Source organism: Desmodus rotundus, chromosome 3 (genome assembly GCF_022682495.2).
Source record: "Desmodus rotundus isolate HL8 chromosome 3, HLdesRot8A.1, whole genome shotgun sequence".
Lineage (NCBI taxonomy): Eukaryota > Metazoa > Chordata > Mammalia > Chiroptera > Phyllostomidae > Desmodus > Desmodus rotundus.
In genome coordinates, this window is record NC_071389.1 from 122,605,070 (window position 1) to 122,623,034 (window position 17,965).

General features: G+C 36.5%; 1 protein-coding gene across 2 annotated transcripts in view; it reads left to right on the plus strand.

Moving 5' to 3' along the window:
* The first annotated feature begins 2,425 nt into the window (after window positions 1–2,425).
* Window positions 2,426–17,965, plus strand: part of C3H12orf50 (chromosome 3 C12orf50 homolog) — a 28,709-nt gene continuing 13,169 nt past the window's right edge. The window contains exons 1-6 of one of the 2 annotated variants that reach the window (XM_045191886.2): window positions 2,426–2,486; window positions 4,700–4,819; window positions 5,156–5,276; window positions 16,481–16,639; window positions 17,607–17,684; window positions 17,766–17,879. In XM_045191886.2, the coding sequence (XP_045047821.2) occupies window positions 4,808–4,819; window positions 5,156–5,276; window positions 16,481–16,639; window positions 17,607–17,684; window positions 17,766–17,879 (484 nt within the window). In that variant the 5' untranslated portion in view covers window positions 2,426–2,486; window positions 4,700–4,807. Of the gene's footprint in view, window positions 2,487–4,699; window positions 4,820–5,155; window positions 5,277–16,480; window positions 16,640–17,606; window positions 17,685–17,765; window positions 17,880–17,965 lie in introns of those variants that run through there. The other variant, XM_045191847.2, reaches the window with a different exon arrangement.

A 17,965-nucleotide genomic window follows, 5' to 3' on the forward strand; every position in this document is an offset into this window, starting at 1 on the left:
CTACATATAAGGGACTTCCCAAAGAATGAAATATCCCTAATAATTTGTTCAGTTTTTTGATTGCTAGATTCAGAGGGGAGGGAGGAAAGAAGAGATTTGTCATTTTGATTTTCTCATAGGAAAACACAACATGGCAAAAAACATTGAAATGGTTGGAGGAGGGCTTCCCCTGATGCTGGCTGCAAGATCTCGGGACCAAAACCTTCTTAGCACTTTATAGTCAAGAGCTAGTTCCTTTTTTTCCCCCAAAGGAATTCTAAAAAGCAGCTTGTTTCTTCAGTCTCAAGGGGACAACAATTAAATAACCCTCACAACTATCAACTGCCATTTCCCAAACTGCCACAGAATCTTCTAAGTCTAACATTCTGTCATTTGGGGAAAGGCTTATCTTAAAAAACATTCCACTTGCTTTTTTGAATAGTAGCAGTAAGGCGAACCATTCTTCAAGAAACCACTATTTATTTCCAGTGCTTTTGTTCATTAGTGCCTGGAGCGAAGGCACTGGCAGAAAAAGAAGTCCAAGTCAGGAGAGAGCCAAAAGACCAATCCAGGGTTATAAACTAGACTCTTAGGCAGACGGGTAGTAGCCAGATCCTTATCAACCTGTACAGCCATCTACAGGTTTCCACCAGCCCCCACACTTAAAGTGGTGTTATTTGATTTCACTCTGGAAGAGACTTTCTCCTCTGACTGATGTTTTAGTGTGCTAGCATGCGGTTAAGATGAAAGACACAGTGTGATGTCCAACACAAAATATTTACAGAATTTTGGGGCTTATCCCCAGCTGCAGAGGCAAATTCCCCATCTTTATTACTTGGAATAAAAACACACATGGTATGGTCATAGCTTTCCCTGGAAGACAAGAATGAATTTTACAACAGGAAAGACATGAATAAGGAAAAGGGGGAAAAAAAGGTAGAAAAAGAAAAGAAAATGAGAGAGAGTTTAGAGGCCCAGGTATTATAAAGATTACCAAAATATATAGATTTATTTACTGTTCTTCACAATGACAAAAAAACAAAAGCAAAACAAAACTCCATTTTAGTTTGACCTGTTCTTGCTATTCATTAGAATGTAGTTGTTCATGATATACTGCAAGAGGTAAAAACATTACTTCCTCCTTTTCCAAACGTAAAACCTGGATTTCAAACAATGGCTTTAATCAGGGAGTTTCATATAATCAAGGAATAATGATGTTTGGTAACAGTATTTGGAAATAGTCCAATGCAGCTAAAACTTCATATGTGGAGAAGGAGTTTACCTGAACCTAAAGACTATTTTCATATATTGCTTAGGGTTGCTTTCCCAGGAACCTATGTGCCTAAGATGGATACTTTGTTGTAGAGTTAGTAGGGCAAAACAAACAAACAAACAAAAAAACAAAGGCAAGATACTAGATTTTTCCATGAATTTCTACTAATATACTAAAGGGTTCAGCCAAATATTCATTCTTTACTTTTTCATTTACTTTTAATACTGCCTACTTCATTCTATTCTCTTATTTATAGTTATAGGCAAACAACTTTTTTTCTAAATATTATTTTTTGTTTTATTTTCTAGATTTTTTCCCCAAAGCATTCTATTCAAAAAGTTGATATCAAGTTAATCTGTGTTACTTAGACAAAAATGGAAATCCATATCTCTTGATCTAAGTTTCCAATTAAGAGTACATTGCAATTTAAAAGTCCATTTAGATCTAGTGCAGTCTGTCATCTCTATAACACCTTCTAAGTCATTGACTGTGGATATTTTTATTAATTTCTGCTAGGTTCTGGTACTTCCAGTAAAGATTCTAAGATGAAGAAAGATCTCAACTGCTGATTGAAATGTCTCCTTCTGGAAATCGGAGTACCTCATTAGGCTTTCAACAAGTACTCAAAATCTGCGAGCGCTCTGAAAGCTTTCTGCTTTAGGAAGAAGCTCTTCCTCGTTTTATGATGGATGAAAAATGAACGGACGGCATGTAACTACAAGATGAACAAGTAATCTAATTTGTTTTCAAGTTCCAATTGAAATATTGAAATCCGAATGATGTTTTTTTCCAAATCAGTGGATAGCAGTGAGTACATAATTTAATGATTTTTATCTTGAAACATAGATTATATATTTACCTACTTAAAATTTTAACTTTGTTTTCAAACCATATGTAGAAATAAGGTTTAGAAAATAGCCATTTAATTATGAAATACTTAATATTTTGAAGTTATGAAATTATGAACTAGGTTATATTCATATTCAATCAGAACATTGAATGAAAATATTTTATTTTTACTAGTCATTTTTGATATGACTAGTAGGTTAATATGCTAGCATTGATTAAGAGAAGTACTGCACAGTATTGACCAAGGTAAACTAACCTACAGTTACATATGAGGTCATTTATGATGAGCAAACAATGGATTTGGTAACAATGAGGAAAATTCTGGAAGTTTGAGTTTGTGTGCTTACTAGCAACCACTTACAACATTTCTGGAAAGCTAGAGAAGGTATCTTCTACTTTAAATTTCTTTAAGAATTACCTATTGTGTAAGATACTGTCAACAGGAGGTCAGCTTTAAAGGAATACTCCTGATAGCCTGAAAGACTGTGGAAAAGAAAGCCTTTTTCCCCCTTACACACTGATAGTTCTTATATTTGTGTTTCTGCAACTTTTATTAAAAAACATTGGATTAGCAGCACAAGAGTTGAAAATGGCAGAAGTTGGGAATGACTGCTATTTCTTTTTTAATTCCACATGCATAAAGGTAAATATACAATTTATAGTATTTCGCATGTTAAATCTTTTTAGAATGAAGGACAATATGGCAATAATTTCTATTGCTGAATCAAAATTTACTAATTTTCCATAAAATATCTTATGTATTTAAAATCAGAAGTAAAAGCTTATCTTGTATTTTTGATATATTGAATATCTCTGGGGAAATCTGTGATAATTTAAAATATTTGTTTGAAACCACCCTTATTTATGCAAGCTACATGCCGATGGCTTTTTTTCATCTTCATGTAGCACTTTTGCCTGTATTATGACTCTTTGAGATATCAAATTACTAATATGAAACATTATATGATAAATCATACTGTTTTGGTTAATGTGACTTCAGTCATATAAATTCAAATAAATCCAGGCCATTGTCAAATTTAGTTTAAAATCAAATTGATTCCTTATTTGAAATTCATCACTCAGGTTATTAATTTTCATCTGTCAAAAATCTAAGTAACAACAAATATTTAATACCATAGAAAAATGGAAAGGAGTAATATAAACAAGTTAGCCAGATATGAATTAGGTTTATAAATTTAAATGGAAAAAAATGTTAATCTAAGAGATCAGGATTAATGAATCACAATGAAACCAAATAAGTGCAGGAACTCAATGCTCGGACCTTCACGGTAATGCCAGAAGGGACCCAGTGAAAGACAGGATGGATCTGGTTTAAGGTGTTTCATCTCTGCTGGGAAACCAGAATGGAATCAATCTCTTTGACCATTAGAATTAGATTTGCTTCTCTTGCCTGTTACCTTATGGTTAAACCCTGGGATGAAAAATAATAATAGAATTTATGTTCTATGTGGGCAGAGAGTTTTGTCTGTTTCACTGCTAGTCTCTGCAAATACTTAGCACAGTGACTTTAGGGTAGAAAGTTCAATAAATAATTAAATAAATAGAAATAACGATTGCAATCGTGATTCTGTATCTCACATAATTTTTACCGCCATCTGTGAGGAGGTCATATTATTCCCCTTTTGCCTGTGAGGAAATGAGGCCTAATGGTGGGGAGTAACGTGTTGACTGTGACTGTTCGAATACTGGTTCATCTAGCCTCTTCATACTACCTTGTACTATGAGTAGCTTGTACTATTTTAAAAGATGATCTTTTAAAATGGGTAGGGTGTGAAGACAGGAATGAGTGGGTGGTCAAAGATAAGAAACGATCATGAGACTCTGTCAAAATGGGGAAGAACTTAATGATCCGTTTTTATTGTATGTTACCTACCTCTCTGCCTAAAAAACCTACAGTTTTTCCACTCTGGATCCATGCGTAAAAGACAAAGAATAAAAAATGTTATAGCAGCCCATTAAAATAATTCACATCTGCTTTTGCTTTTGTTGGTATAAAGATGTTGGTGTATATATGTGTTAGGAGAATTGTTTTATTTTTGTAGACCAAGAGCATAAAGCATATTTAATGTAACATAATGTGATAATTACTTAAAATTTCATAATAATCTAAAGTTTAAGCTCCATTCACTTTCCTTATATAAACACACAACATTATCTTTGTAGATTAAGAAAACATTATTTAATAAAAAAGATTGAGTAATACAGATCATCTCCACAAGTAGAATGTGACTTGGAAAAAAAAATCTGGCTTCTGAAAGGGAAGTTGTTCTGTCATTGACTTGGGATCAAAAGTATCACTGGTCTCATATCTTTATCCTGAGTGAACCATATGGATGAAATGATAATAAAAAATAACATTTGATCAACGACTTGGGACAGGAAGTATTTAATTAGATTATATTGTAAATCTCTCACTGAAAGTATACTAATTTGTTACATTTTAAACTTGTGGCCTTATATTTGTGGTATTTTTAAAACCTAATTTGACCTCATATTTTCTTTAATTAGCACCTTATTGTTGTTGAACATTAATGTTAATGTATTGAGTTTTCTACACTGTTTACTTCTTTCTTTCAGGGTTCCCAGTGCCGATTCCGACACTGTAAAAAGGCCCTTGGCAGTGACACTGTGTGCTCATTATGGAGAGAGGGCAAATGTTTAGATCCACTTTGCAGATTTAGACACATGGAAATGCAGGTAGAATTACTCAACATCATTGTGTTTGTCAAAATGGTCTCCCTTCAGTAACATGGAACTATTATAAAACAGTAGAGAAAACATTTTTTCTACTACTTAATTTTAGGCATTTTACACTTTGCTCAATTTAAAATCTCAGGAAAATAGAGGAGTATGTTTTAGGAATAATCATTGCATCTTTTAAATAGCAAAGCTTCAAAGCATTGAAAACCAGGAAACACACACAGGATCCTGAGTCACTAATTACAATAGATTTTTTCACTTTGTGTTGTGTTGTAGCACATGGTATTTATCATGACATCTGATCATTACATGTCTCCTGCCTCCTTTGTCTAGCAAAACTGCAGTATTTCATGCTTCTGGGAAACTCAACCTCTTGGTTGTGTGAAGATCAGTTGTATCTTTTATCACAGCAAACCTCGAAATATCAATGGATTATTTTTGCCACCAAGTAGCAGTGAGTATATTTTGAATAACATGAACATACCATATTATAATCTGGTTTTGGAGTAGCAGCATAGAATGACATATTAAGTAAAGTATGGCGTGGTGAGTAATATGGTTTAATATGGTTTAATAGCCAATGGATGACTTGGGAGGATTCTACCAAGAATCCCGAGATAAAGTTTAGAATGAGCCATGGAATAGCTGACAAGATAAAGTAAGTGAACAAAGAGCAAGTTAAACTTTCTCTAACTCTGTGTATCTACAGTGGATTTTACTCACCAGAGAAGTAGGATGACTACATACCTCACTAGGTAGAAGGAAACTGTGTCCCTGCAAAGCATCACACACTGGGGCCAAGCTCAGAGGTCATAGCCTCACAGTTGCCCCTGGGAATGAGCAGAAACCGATCTCATAGGTAGGGAGAGCAAGGGCATGCACTGTTTTGCACACTTCTGTTTCCAGAAGAGCAGCTACATGTGGGGTTCTTCCTAAGATTAAAGTGGTAGAGAAAATGAGATCCCACTCCTGCAAAAGCTAGGGCACAATTCTATCCAACTACATGATACTGAGAGTCTACTATGTGCTTGAACTTCACACTACATTTGGGGGGGTGGGGAAGATTCAGAAGACACCATAGCCTAAAATGGTGAATGTCGAGAACCTTGCTTAAGAAATTAGGGGGTGTCAGGTTTCCCTGATGTTGTAGTCATTTCACTCTCCTGCTATGGAGTATTTTTCTTGATGGAATAGTAGTTCCAGAAATAAGCCTACAGGATATCAGATCTTGTGATTTGAAAATTTGGCTTCAGATAATCCTTGGCAACTGGATAACTAAGAATTAGGTCCCCTTATTATATTCTTCCAGAAAATTCTGACCTCATAATATTCATCACAGCTTGATCAGTGTTTCTCTTCCTCACTAAACTGTAAACATATAAGGATGCGGATCATGACTAGTTCCCTTAAAAATGCTTTGCACAGTATGTGGAGCCCAGTTGCTCAGTAAAATTGGATGTGTAGAGAGACGAATGGGGGACGGACAGATGACTACAGAAAGGTAATCTACTGGCATGAAAGTTTTGCACCTACTAAGTAATTAACTTGACCCCATTTGTATACATTTAGCATGATTTTATTTCATGAGGAACATTTTACTAAATTATTTATATCTAGTGTATATATCTAGTTTGCTTCCTAATGGTCTGTGGATAAATTACTATCTGTCAAACCAGCTCTTTCAGGATAGCAGGAAACAAAGGCTGTGTGGCTGGACAGAGAAAGGGTAGAATGTGTAACTGACAATTATTTGGCTACCAACTATAAGACATTCTCTGGGCTAAGTTTTGTAGGGATACATGTTATTACATCATCTACTAAACAGACAGCCATGGGGTCAAATATAACAAGGCTTTTCTAGAATTCTCAATTTCATCAACAAGTGTCTGGCCGAGCCTGACTCTTCGAGTAAGCTTTTCCGTGTCTTTGTGCAGTATAAGCTAGATTCAGGCACTGGGACCAAACCCTTCCCCTCGGCACTCTGCCTCCACTGTGAAAGGGAATAAGCTATGTTCATAGGATGCTAATTCCCCACTCCCTCCAACCTCCTTTCTTCTACCAGGGACAAGAGGGAGCCGCACACACTCATTTTACCCTGTAACACAGCCTCATCGTGTCCACTTGCCTGTTTTGAATTCACTGGGGCTTATTCCATTCTGTCCTTCATTCCTCTTTATGTCAGTTTGTCTAGGAAAACAAAATGCTCCTGTGTGATTCTCCTTTACTCTTACACTACTACCACACTCACAACTCACACCAAACACTCTCTGTGACACCAGATGGGTCAATCCTCCAATTCAGTTTTATTCTGACATTTGGAAAGACCCCACAGGCCTTAACAAGCTAAATCCCAAATGACTGCCCCCTTCTTTAGATATCAGTTCCAAGTGGCAGGTCCCTAGGTTCCTCACAACTAACTTGGCTACAATTTGAGGTTGCCATGATTTCTCTCATTGAATTGAATCATTTGCTAGAATGGCTCACAGATCTCAGAAACCCTTACTCATGTTTTCCACTTTATTGAATAATAAAGATATTATAAAGGATACAGGTGAACAGTCAGGTGAAGAGATACGTAAGGCAAGGTGTGGAAGGGCTGGAGCACAGGAACTTCTGTTCCTATGGATTTGTGGTGTGCCGCCTTCCTGGCATGTGGATATGTTCACCAGCCTAGAAGCTCTCTGAATTCTGTACTTTAGGGATTTTTGTGGGGGCTTAAAGAACTCTGCGTGATCTGGTGCTCTGTTACCTCTCTGAATTTATCTCCCACAACTCTTCCTCTGGCTCACTGTGCTGGAGCCACACCAGTTTCCTTGCTTTTCCTAGAGCGTGTTAGCACGCTCGTGCTTTAGGGCTCTTACATAAAATCCACTTCTCTCAATACCTTCGTGGCTAATTCCTTTACCTTTTCTTTTAATGAGATGTATTCTGAACACTCTTTTGAAATGTAATCAGCCTTTGTGCTTACTACCTACACATTTCTTATCTTCCTGGCCTTTCTGTACCTTCTTTTTTCCATACCCCTTATAATTTTCTTAGATACAGTATAATTTCCTTGTTTTCTACACCTATTGTTCATCATCTGACTTCTCTCTTTAGAATGAATGTTCCATAAGAGCAGGTATGTATCTTTGGTGCACGGATGAATCCCAAGCACCTAAAATAGGAATGTAGTATTACCTTTCACATAGCGGCCCATTGTACCCTAGAAAGTTTCAAACAGTATGTACAGAAGTTGGCAAAAATAGATTTCCAGTTGTGAATCTGCAAAGCACAGAGTTTATTCTTATTTTATTATTTATTAAATTATCATAGTATTTACTTCTGTATACTTACTTTTGCTATCCATGTATTTGTGTTAAGCAGGCAAGTAGTTTTCCTCTGTCCAAACACATTTCTGTGCTCAGGAAAGCATATTGAGTTTCTACACTGTAGGAATTACCACTCTCAGTTAAATTATGTGTTGCACTATCGTGTTACTTATTCATTTTGGAAATATTTCAATATCTCAGAAATTCTAATTAGATCTTTTGTAGACCTAGTATTTCCTACAACATTTCCAGGAACACCTATCCACTGAGGTCCATGTCAACCCAAACTGGGACCATGAATTTTCTCACCTTAGACAAAGATGTCTAAGGTGAGAAAATTCACCTTATTCACAGGTGAGATGTCTGTACATTTATCAAAGTCTTCCTTTTCATGTTTCAATAAATGCATGTGATTGATAAATCAGGTGGGATTATGACAATTCTTTGGTAGCAAACCATAACTATTGATTCACATTGCATTGTGCAATGTATGAGTAATTTTGTCTGTCAGGTTAAAATAAGATAAAATTTAGACATTAAAAAGGGCAGCCTATGATCATTTCTAAGGCCTCTGATCAAGGCATTGAGACCCATTGTGCGGGCCGTGTTAAGTGGGCGAGTCCAGCCACAGCAATGCGCTGTGCTCTTCCAGGACGAGGCGCGTGCCAAAAGCGATTTTTCCTTAGATGATTTGCCGTTGTACATTACCCGTAAACACTGAATGCAATGATCAAGAGACCTACCATTTTTTTTTCTCTGAGGATATAAAACTTTTTTAGTTTAAACTTCAATCAGCTAGAAAATTAAAAAAGATTTTGAACTCTTTTGAAAGAGACTTCACTTAAGTGTTGTTAAACCAGACATTTTAGAAATAAACCAGACACTTTAGAAATAGGCCTAATCCCTCTGGTTATCATCTCCAAGTTTAAAAGCAAATAGCTGCTAAACAAAATGGTCGTGCTTGGGAATTACCAAGCTCAGTTAAATTATGTGAAGAAAACAGAGATCAGTTGGTATTTGCACTGATTATAAAAATCGGGTAGGCATTTCTGAGTACATTTTCTATTTTCTCTGCAAGCATGGTAGGTAGGTACTTTATCTTTCTCCCATGATATATGTTAGAAGTTGGTTTACTCAGAATAACTGTGCTTAATGAACCCCTAAATTTTGCTAGGGGAGAATTTGTTCAAAACACAGTAGCTGACAGACTGAAGCACTTGTTCTATAATGAACAATTGAATGGGATATCTGGTTCTCCTTATTCTGCGTCACCGTCTTATAGATGCCTTGGGTGGCTATGTGGGCACTGTAAATAAACTTTGCATCAGCCCATTTTAAGATGGGTACATGACCTTTTTATTTTAAGTCTTGAAAAATTATTGTCTAATAAATGGCTTTTAAATAGGTTAATAAACAATTTGACTAGAATATATGCATCAGTAAAAGACTAATTTTTGGTGTGTGTGGCGGGGGGATGGGGGGAGATTAACACAGAGTAAGACAATTGTTAATGATTATAAGAGAGAAACATTGTTTAACTCAGTTCTTTCCTCTTTGGGGGAGAAGAGGTGTTGAGTAAATGCAATACCCCAAACAATGTTGACTCTTGAAACAATTTGTGTTTAAATGGGTGACTCTTCATCCTGACTGGACACTGTGTCTCTTCTCATCTGTGATCCAAAGAGCTTCTAAAAGTGCAAAAAAGTAAAGGCAGGTACTCAAATATTGGTCCTCTACTCCTAACATTTGTTAGTTATGTCTGAGACTCCACAGACTTGCTTTCTGAGACAGTATTAACTGAAATTTTAATTACAATTTTTAAAAGATGAAGTAGGGTTATCAGAAATGGAAAAATCTCATATTTAGTGTTTTCAAGTAATCTCTTATATTAAGCATTTCCTTTTATTATTATTATTTTTATTATTGTTTTTAAAAATATATTTTATTGATTATGCTATTAGAGTTGTCCTATTTTTTTCTTCCCTTTACTCCCCTCTGCCTTGCACCCCCCTGCCCACCAGCACTCCCTCCCCTTAGATGATGTCCATGGGTCATACATGTAAGTTCTTTGGCTTCCACATTACCCATGCTATTCTTAACCTCCACCTGTCTATTTTGTACCTACCATTTATACTTCTTATTACCTGTACCTTTTCCCCCATTCTCCCCACTCCCCCTCCCCCTGGTAATCCTCCATGTGATCTCCATTTCTATGATTCTGTTCCTGTTCTAGTTGTTTGCTTAGTTTGTTTTTGTTTTTGCTTTTAGGTTCAGTTGTTGATGTTTGTGAGTTTGTTGTTATTTTACTGTTCATATTTTTTATCTTCTTTTTATTAGATAAGTTCCTTTAACATTTCATATAATAAGGGTTTGGCGATGATGAACTCATTTAACTTGATCTTATCTGGGGGGCACTTTATCTGCCCTCCCATTCTAAATGATAGCTTTGCTGTATAGAGTCATCTTGGATGTAGGCCCTTACCTTTCAGTATGGTATGACTTTGAAGTATGACTTTGAATACTTCTTTCCAGCCCCTTCTTGCCTGCAAGGTTTCTTTTGAGAAATCAGCTGACAGCCTTATGGGAACTCCTTTGTAGGTGACTGTCTCCTTTTCTCTTGCTGCTTTTGAGTATCTCTCCTTATCTTTAATTTGGGTAATGTAATTATGATGTGCCTTGGTGTGTGCTTCCTTGGGTACAACTTCTTTGGGACTCTCTGAGCTTCCTGTACTTCCTCGGAGTCTATTTCCTTTGCCAGATTGGGGAAGTACTCTTTCATTAGTTTTTCAAATTAATGTTCAATTTCTTGCTCTTCTGCTTCTCCTTGGGGCTCCTCTATGATTCTGATGTTGGAACATTTAAAGTTGTCCTGGAGGTTTGTAAGCATCTCATTTTTTTTTTGAATTCTTGTTTCTTTATACTGTTCTGGTTGAATGTTTATTTCTTCCTTCTGCTCCAAATCATTGATTTGAGTCCCGGTTTCCTTCCCTTCACTGTTGGTTCCCTGTATATTTTTCTTTGTTTCACACTGCATAGCCTTCACTTTTGTCTCTATTTTGTGACTATACTCAACCATTTCTGTGAGCATCCTGATTACCAGTGTTTTGAACTCTGCATCTGACAGGTTGGTTATCTCTTCATCACTTAGTTCAATTTGGGGAATTTTGTTCTGTTCTTTCATTTGGGCCATATTTTTTGTTGGCCTGTTAGTTGTAAGGGGCGGAGCTAGGGCATGGCAACCCACTTAGCTGCGTTGTGGCATTGTATGTGGGGGATGGGTCGCAGAGGGAACAGTGCCTCTTGTTCAACTCTCAGCCAGCTTTTAGTCACTTCCCCCACTACCCACGAGGAAATTGGGCCCTTCTGGGCTGATTCCTGGGTGGGAAGATTTGTGTAAATTCTAGGACCCTATAGTTCTCTCCAATGAACTCTCCTGTGAGGCTGGGAATCTATCCCACTGCCACAACCCCCACAGGTTTTTACAGCCAGAGGTTTGGGGGCTTTATTTCCCCATGCTGGAACCCTGGGTTGTGTGGTTTGTCTTGCTCCCCAGTTGTTCCTCCTGGATTATCCACACAAACGTGGGCCCACCTGGTCTGCCAACTGCCACCTTGCCATGCATCCTCTCCCTCTGGCTGCCTGTCTCCACCCCTCCTACCAGTCTGGGTGAATGTTTCCTCTTTAACTCCTTGGTTGTCGGACTTCTGTACAGTTTGATTTTCTGGCAGTTCTGGTTATTTTTGTTTTTAAATTTGTTGTTCTTCTTTTGGTTGTGTGAAGAGGCAAAGTGTATTTACCTATGCCTCCGTCTTGGCCAGAAGTCCTACTTAGAAAATTCTTTAAGTTGCAGGGTAAAGGGTTAACATAAAATAATTGATTGTATTTATATATATGAGCAATAAACAAACTGAAGATAAAGTGAAAAAACCTACTTACAATAGCATAAAATAAAATATTTATGAATTAATTTAACTAAAGAAGTGCAAAAATTATATTCAAAATTACAAAACATTGTTGAAAGTAATTAGTGAAACTTTAAAAATTAAATAATATCCAAAGTTTATATGCTGGATTTATTATTAATATGGTAATAATTCCCAAATTAATCTATAGATTCAATGCCACATTTATTAAAAACTCAATTGACATATACAGAATTTGACAAGCTGATTCTGAAATGTATATAGAAATTCAAGGGACCTAGAATAGTAAAAACAACATGGAAAATAAAGGACAACATTGTAGAACTCACATTTAATGATTTCAAAAGCTAGAAATTACTACAAAGCTATAGTAATCAAGACCATATGATACTTGCATAAAATATAGATACGTAGATCAAAGGGATGAAATTGGCAGACCTGAATTAAACCTTTACATAAATCAATTTATGGTCAATTGTTTTTTAACACAGGTGCATAGGCCATTTGTTAGGGGAAAAAATAGTATTTTCAACCAATAGTGCCGAGAGAAATGGGTGGCCACATTAAAGAAATATTAATTTGAACTCATTCCTTACATCCCACAAAAAATTAACTTAAAAAAATCACAGACTTAAATACAGAGCTAAAATAAAATTCTTATAAGAAATTTTATGTTACACAAACCTTCTTATACATGACACTAGAAGAATATATATCCAAAGAACAAATAGATTGAATTTCATCAAAATTAGAAACTTTTGTGTTTCTAAGAACACCATCAACAAAGTGAAAAGACTGCCCACAGAATGGGATAAAATATTTGCAAATCAAGTATCTGATGAAGGACTTATATTTAGAATATATAACAAAATCTTACAACTCAATAATATGAAGATAATTCTATTGCAAAAGTAGGCAAAGAATCTGAACATTTGAGACATTTCTCAAAGATATATTAATGGACCATCAACTCATAAAAAGATGCTTACCAATTGTAACCATTAGATAAATGTACATTAAAAGCTCAGTGTGATACCACTTCTCGCCCACTATGATGGTTAAATCAAAAAGACAAAAATGATTGACAAGGATGTGCATAAATTGGAATCTTCATACATCACAGATAGGTATATAAAATTGCACCAATTGCTTTGGAAACCAGTCTGGCTCAAAAGGTTAAACACAGAGTCACCACATGTCCCAGCTACTGCACTCCTAGCCAGGAAGTCAGTCCAGAAGTTAACCAGCCATATAATATAAAAATTAGAGATACTTATTGAAGAAGATATAAAATACAAGAAACATTGTACACCAGACAATGATGCCTCAGTCCCTTCAAAGCAGGCACCTTGGGATCTTACACAGTTCTCCCATTCCCCATCAGCAGCTCTGTTGTATTTTCCTGAATCTCATTGACAGTCTGAAATCTCTTCTCTTTCAAGGGTGATTTTAGATTTGGGAAAAGCCAGAAGTTGCAGGCTTCCAAATCTGGGCTGTAGGGGGGCTGAGTCACTGGGTGATTTGATGTTTTGCCAAAAAAATCTGCAGGAGACGTGATGCATGAGTGGGCATGTTGTCGTAATGAAGCTGCCAATCATCAGGTGCCCATAGCTGTGGCCTTCTGAATCATCTGAATAGTTTCCATGGAGGAATGTTCCAGCTTAACACAAAATTTCATGCTGGTTTGTTGCTCCACTTGCTCAGTCATTTTCAATACTACGGCCACACAGTACACATGCTCACTCAATGGCCTCCACTGCCCTCACTGACTAGTACAGTGAAGTCATCATTGTTCACACATGCACATTCCAGTCCATTCTCCTCGGCTACCAGGTTATGTTGAAGCCGTGCAAACCGTTCTTGTTACGTTAACAATGGCTGGACTCTTTCTGGACAGACCTCATGTACCCAGGAGATGTGAAAACATATATCCTCACAAAAACTCATACATAAGTGTTCATGCCAACATTATTTATAGAGGTTTAAAACAGCAGAAACAACCAAAGTGCCTATTCTTTGACAGCATGGATAAACCTTGATAACACTATGGTAAGTGGGATAAGTCATGTACAAAAGACCCCATTTCCATTTATGTGAAATATCCAGAGGAGGCAAATCCATAGAAACAGAAAGTATAGTTGCTTGTGTAGGGCTGGAAACATTAGGAATTTATGAGGAGTGACTGTTAATGGGTATAAGTTTCTATTTCGGGAGTAATCCTAAAAATGTCCTAAAATTGATCATGGTGATAGTTGCATAACTGTGAATATACCCAAAACCATTGAATTGTACACTTAAATGGGTGAATTGTATGGTATGTGAATTATAGCTCGATGAAACTGTTAAATGTGACTCTAACATTACTGTTTTGAATGTTCAATGAAGCTTTTTTTTGCAGCTAATGCCAAGTCTTGGGAATATACAGGGTCTGGCACAAATAATGCCCCTCTTTACAAAACCTTCTATCACAAAATCATAAGCATACAGTTTTGAAGTATGATAATATCACACTCAACCACACCATATAACATTTTAGGTGAAATGTTCAGATTAAAATTATAAATTATTACACCCATATTATTACCCTACCAACCACACTCAAGTGGGAGTTACTTCTGCCAGACCCTGTATATTGAGAATAGCTAAGAAGCTTTGAAGTCATGTTTTTACTTTAGAGTTTTTACTAGTGCTCTCTTTTCATTGATGTCATTAGACTTTCCCTTAGTAGTGACATGTACTTTAACAATGGTCCAGAAATGAAAGAAGCAAAATTTTTCAACAAGAAATTTTAACTACTACCATGCGTTTGAAATCAGAACTTCCAACATGGACCTCAATAGCTCTCACCAGGTGTAGCCAATACAAATTACCACCCACCAAAGTGGCTTCAACAACTCAAGTTTATGATTTTGTAGTTTCATAGTTTAGAAATTTGATGCACGTCTCTCTGGATGAAAATTAAGATGTCTTCAGTGCTGCATTTGTTTCAGGAACGGTGACAGAGAATGTTTCCTTGCCTTTTCCATTTTATACGGGTCTTTGGTATTCATCTTGGCTCATGTCCCCCTTCTTCCTTCTTCAAAGTCAGCAATGAATAGTCAAGTCTTTGTAACACTGCATTGCTCTTACCTAGCTGCCGTTGTCACATCTTTTTGGCTCTCATCCTCTGCATCTCTCTTCCACTTTTAAAGACCTTTTGATTACCTTGGGCCCACCTAAATAGTCCAGGATAATCTGCCAACTTTAAGGCAGTCTGGTTAGCAGTCTTGGTTCTATCTGCAGTCACAGGTTATGGATATCTTTGGGGGGGCATTAGTTTGCCTGCCGCATGATGATTGCCTCCTGGTAACAATGCGTACAAGTTAAGGTAATGGAGAAAGCCCTGTGGGTTCATGGTAGTTTGACTAATCACTAAAGGAGGATTTCTCTTTGGGCAACGTGCTACAGTAAGGGTTGGCATCAGTGAAAGTATGCTTTTATTTTGCAAAGAGGAGAAAGGCTATTGTGAACTCAGGCTTATTCTCAGACAAACCAATTTTAAGGTGAAAATGGAAGTGGAAATTGAGGATCTGGAATAGGGTGGATTGTTTTCAAAGTGTTGGGATGGAATATTCACTGAAAGGCTTCCCAAGACCCAGGACACCAGTTAGGGGATCATCGATTTAGGGCAGTGGTTTCCGAACTTGGCTGCCTTTGTAATTACCTGGGACGTTTAAACCATAGTGTCAGATCGCTAGGCTTTAATCGCGACCTACTGAACCAGAAGTTTAGAAAGCAGAGACCCAAAGATGATTTGAAAAATTTCTTTAGTTGATTCTGATAATTAGCCACATTAGGTAAATATTGACTGAGAAAGCAAAGGAAGTTGAATTAGGAATGATAGAAGATACATGTGTCCACTAGCCACTTCTTCTATTTCCTGGTTAGTTTTGAAGGTTACAGAATACTTCAGTATGACCTAGGGCTTTGGCCAGTCTAATTCCTGTTTACCCAATAGAGAAATCTGAAAGTATGATTTTCCTTGCTTCCCAATAATCACCCCAACCACAGACATCTAGAACCAATGGATTTTTTTCCTCTTTTGGACACAAAGTCTGCCATCATAAGCTGTCCCTTATATGAGCTTGACTTTGTTAATTTGTTATAACGTGATCAGTTGTTATATTTTTATCCTGCAGATCTAACATAAGAATGCAGTACTGCTTGTGATCAGTTTGCATTTATACCAAAAGTGTGATATACTAAGTCATGGTTATAATTACTATCGAAAGCCTATGAATTAGCATATTTTCCATGCCTTATATGCAAAATGTTGGTGTGTTGTAAGTTAGTTTAATAACTTTTTCATAAACGTACAGTTAATCAGGACAATGGGTGATCATTGAATATTTTGATGAGACTGAAATGTTGCATTTTCTCTGTAGATAGTACACTACAAAAGGAAATTCAGGACGGAGCCCCACCCCTGACTCACAGTCAAGAACCCCTGAAACCTCAAGAGAATCTGTCACGACCCATTCGCCATCCTTTAGTTTTAAAAACTAACTTTGAGGAAGAAGAGGAGGAAGGAGGTGAGCAAAATGGTTAGTAAACTTTTTCTCTGATTTACAAAGCACGTTCAAACACCTCATACTGTTTTCTACATATTTACTGTACTAGGGTTTTATAATGTAATAAATAAGGCAGATTTGATGAAGAATAGCTTTAAATTTATTAAGTATATTAAATTTATTATGTTCTAATTTGTTTTATGTCTACACATGTTTATTTTTTGGATTGGAAGGGTTTTTGTTATATGACTGGGAGACACATTTCCTGTTTAAATACATAGTCACTTGTAGGGATATTAATAACTCTTTTATTCGTATATAACTTACCATTGATATACGTGTGTCCATCTGTTTACTGCGTGATTACGTCTATCTGCCTCACATTTAATCTTTAAAGAGTTTGGGATTTATAAAGCCCTATCATCTGCATTATCCCAAGTGAACTTCGCAAAAGTGTGAACAAGGTTAAAACCCAGTTTTTTTCTTCCTTGTCTATCCTGTTCCTCCCATGTTATCAGAGTGTTGTGGTGCCAACGTGTATGTTCAAACAAGACAAACATGCTGGAAATAAACTCTTACTCTGTCTTTGCCTCAGAATGTGTCCTTCTATGGGCCACAGGCCACCATAGTTTCTGTGCTCAGGAATACGTAGGGCCGTGTATTCTTGCTTTTGTCTGCTGTAGCTGCAGCTCTGTGTCTCCCGTATCTACCTCTCTCTCCAAACAAACAAACGTGACCTCAACATGCGAATCTATATCTCCAGCTTAAGACACATAATGCATAGTCAGTCATTTCTTTTCTTTTGACTGGGTCTTTCTAATATGTGAAATATAGAAATAAGAAATATTTGCCAGTATACAAATTATTGATTTTAAAAATTACAGAAACAAAATAGTAATCCATCCATAAGAACAATGTTTGGGTTTTTGCATTTTGGTTTATAAATTTTCAGATTATCTAGCTTTGGGACAATTTAACTTACAACAAATATATCCTATAGACGCTTCTAGTGTGTGGACAAAGACTCCTGAAGAAATTGAAGAAAAAAGAGCAATAAAGGAGATGTGTTATAAATCTGGTAAGCAATCAGGCATTTGTGACCATTCTAACATTTGATGTGACAGATATACTAACGATTACTTTTCTTATGGGAAATTAGGTGAATACTACAGACTTCATACTCCCCCAGATATTTCATCCTTAAAAAGTACATCCTCTATAGCAGAAAAAGAGTTAGAAAAGCCTTTGGAAAATGGCAGCGAATTGCAAGAAGGTAAGGAATTAAATGGTGATGTATTAGAGATAGTTGGTGTGATTGGCAGTGGAATGTTAGAGTTAAATGATAAGTAACACATCAGA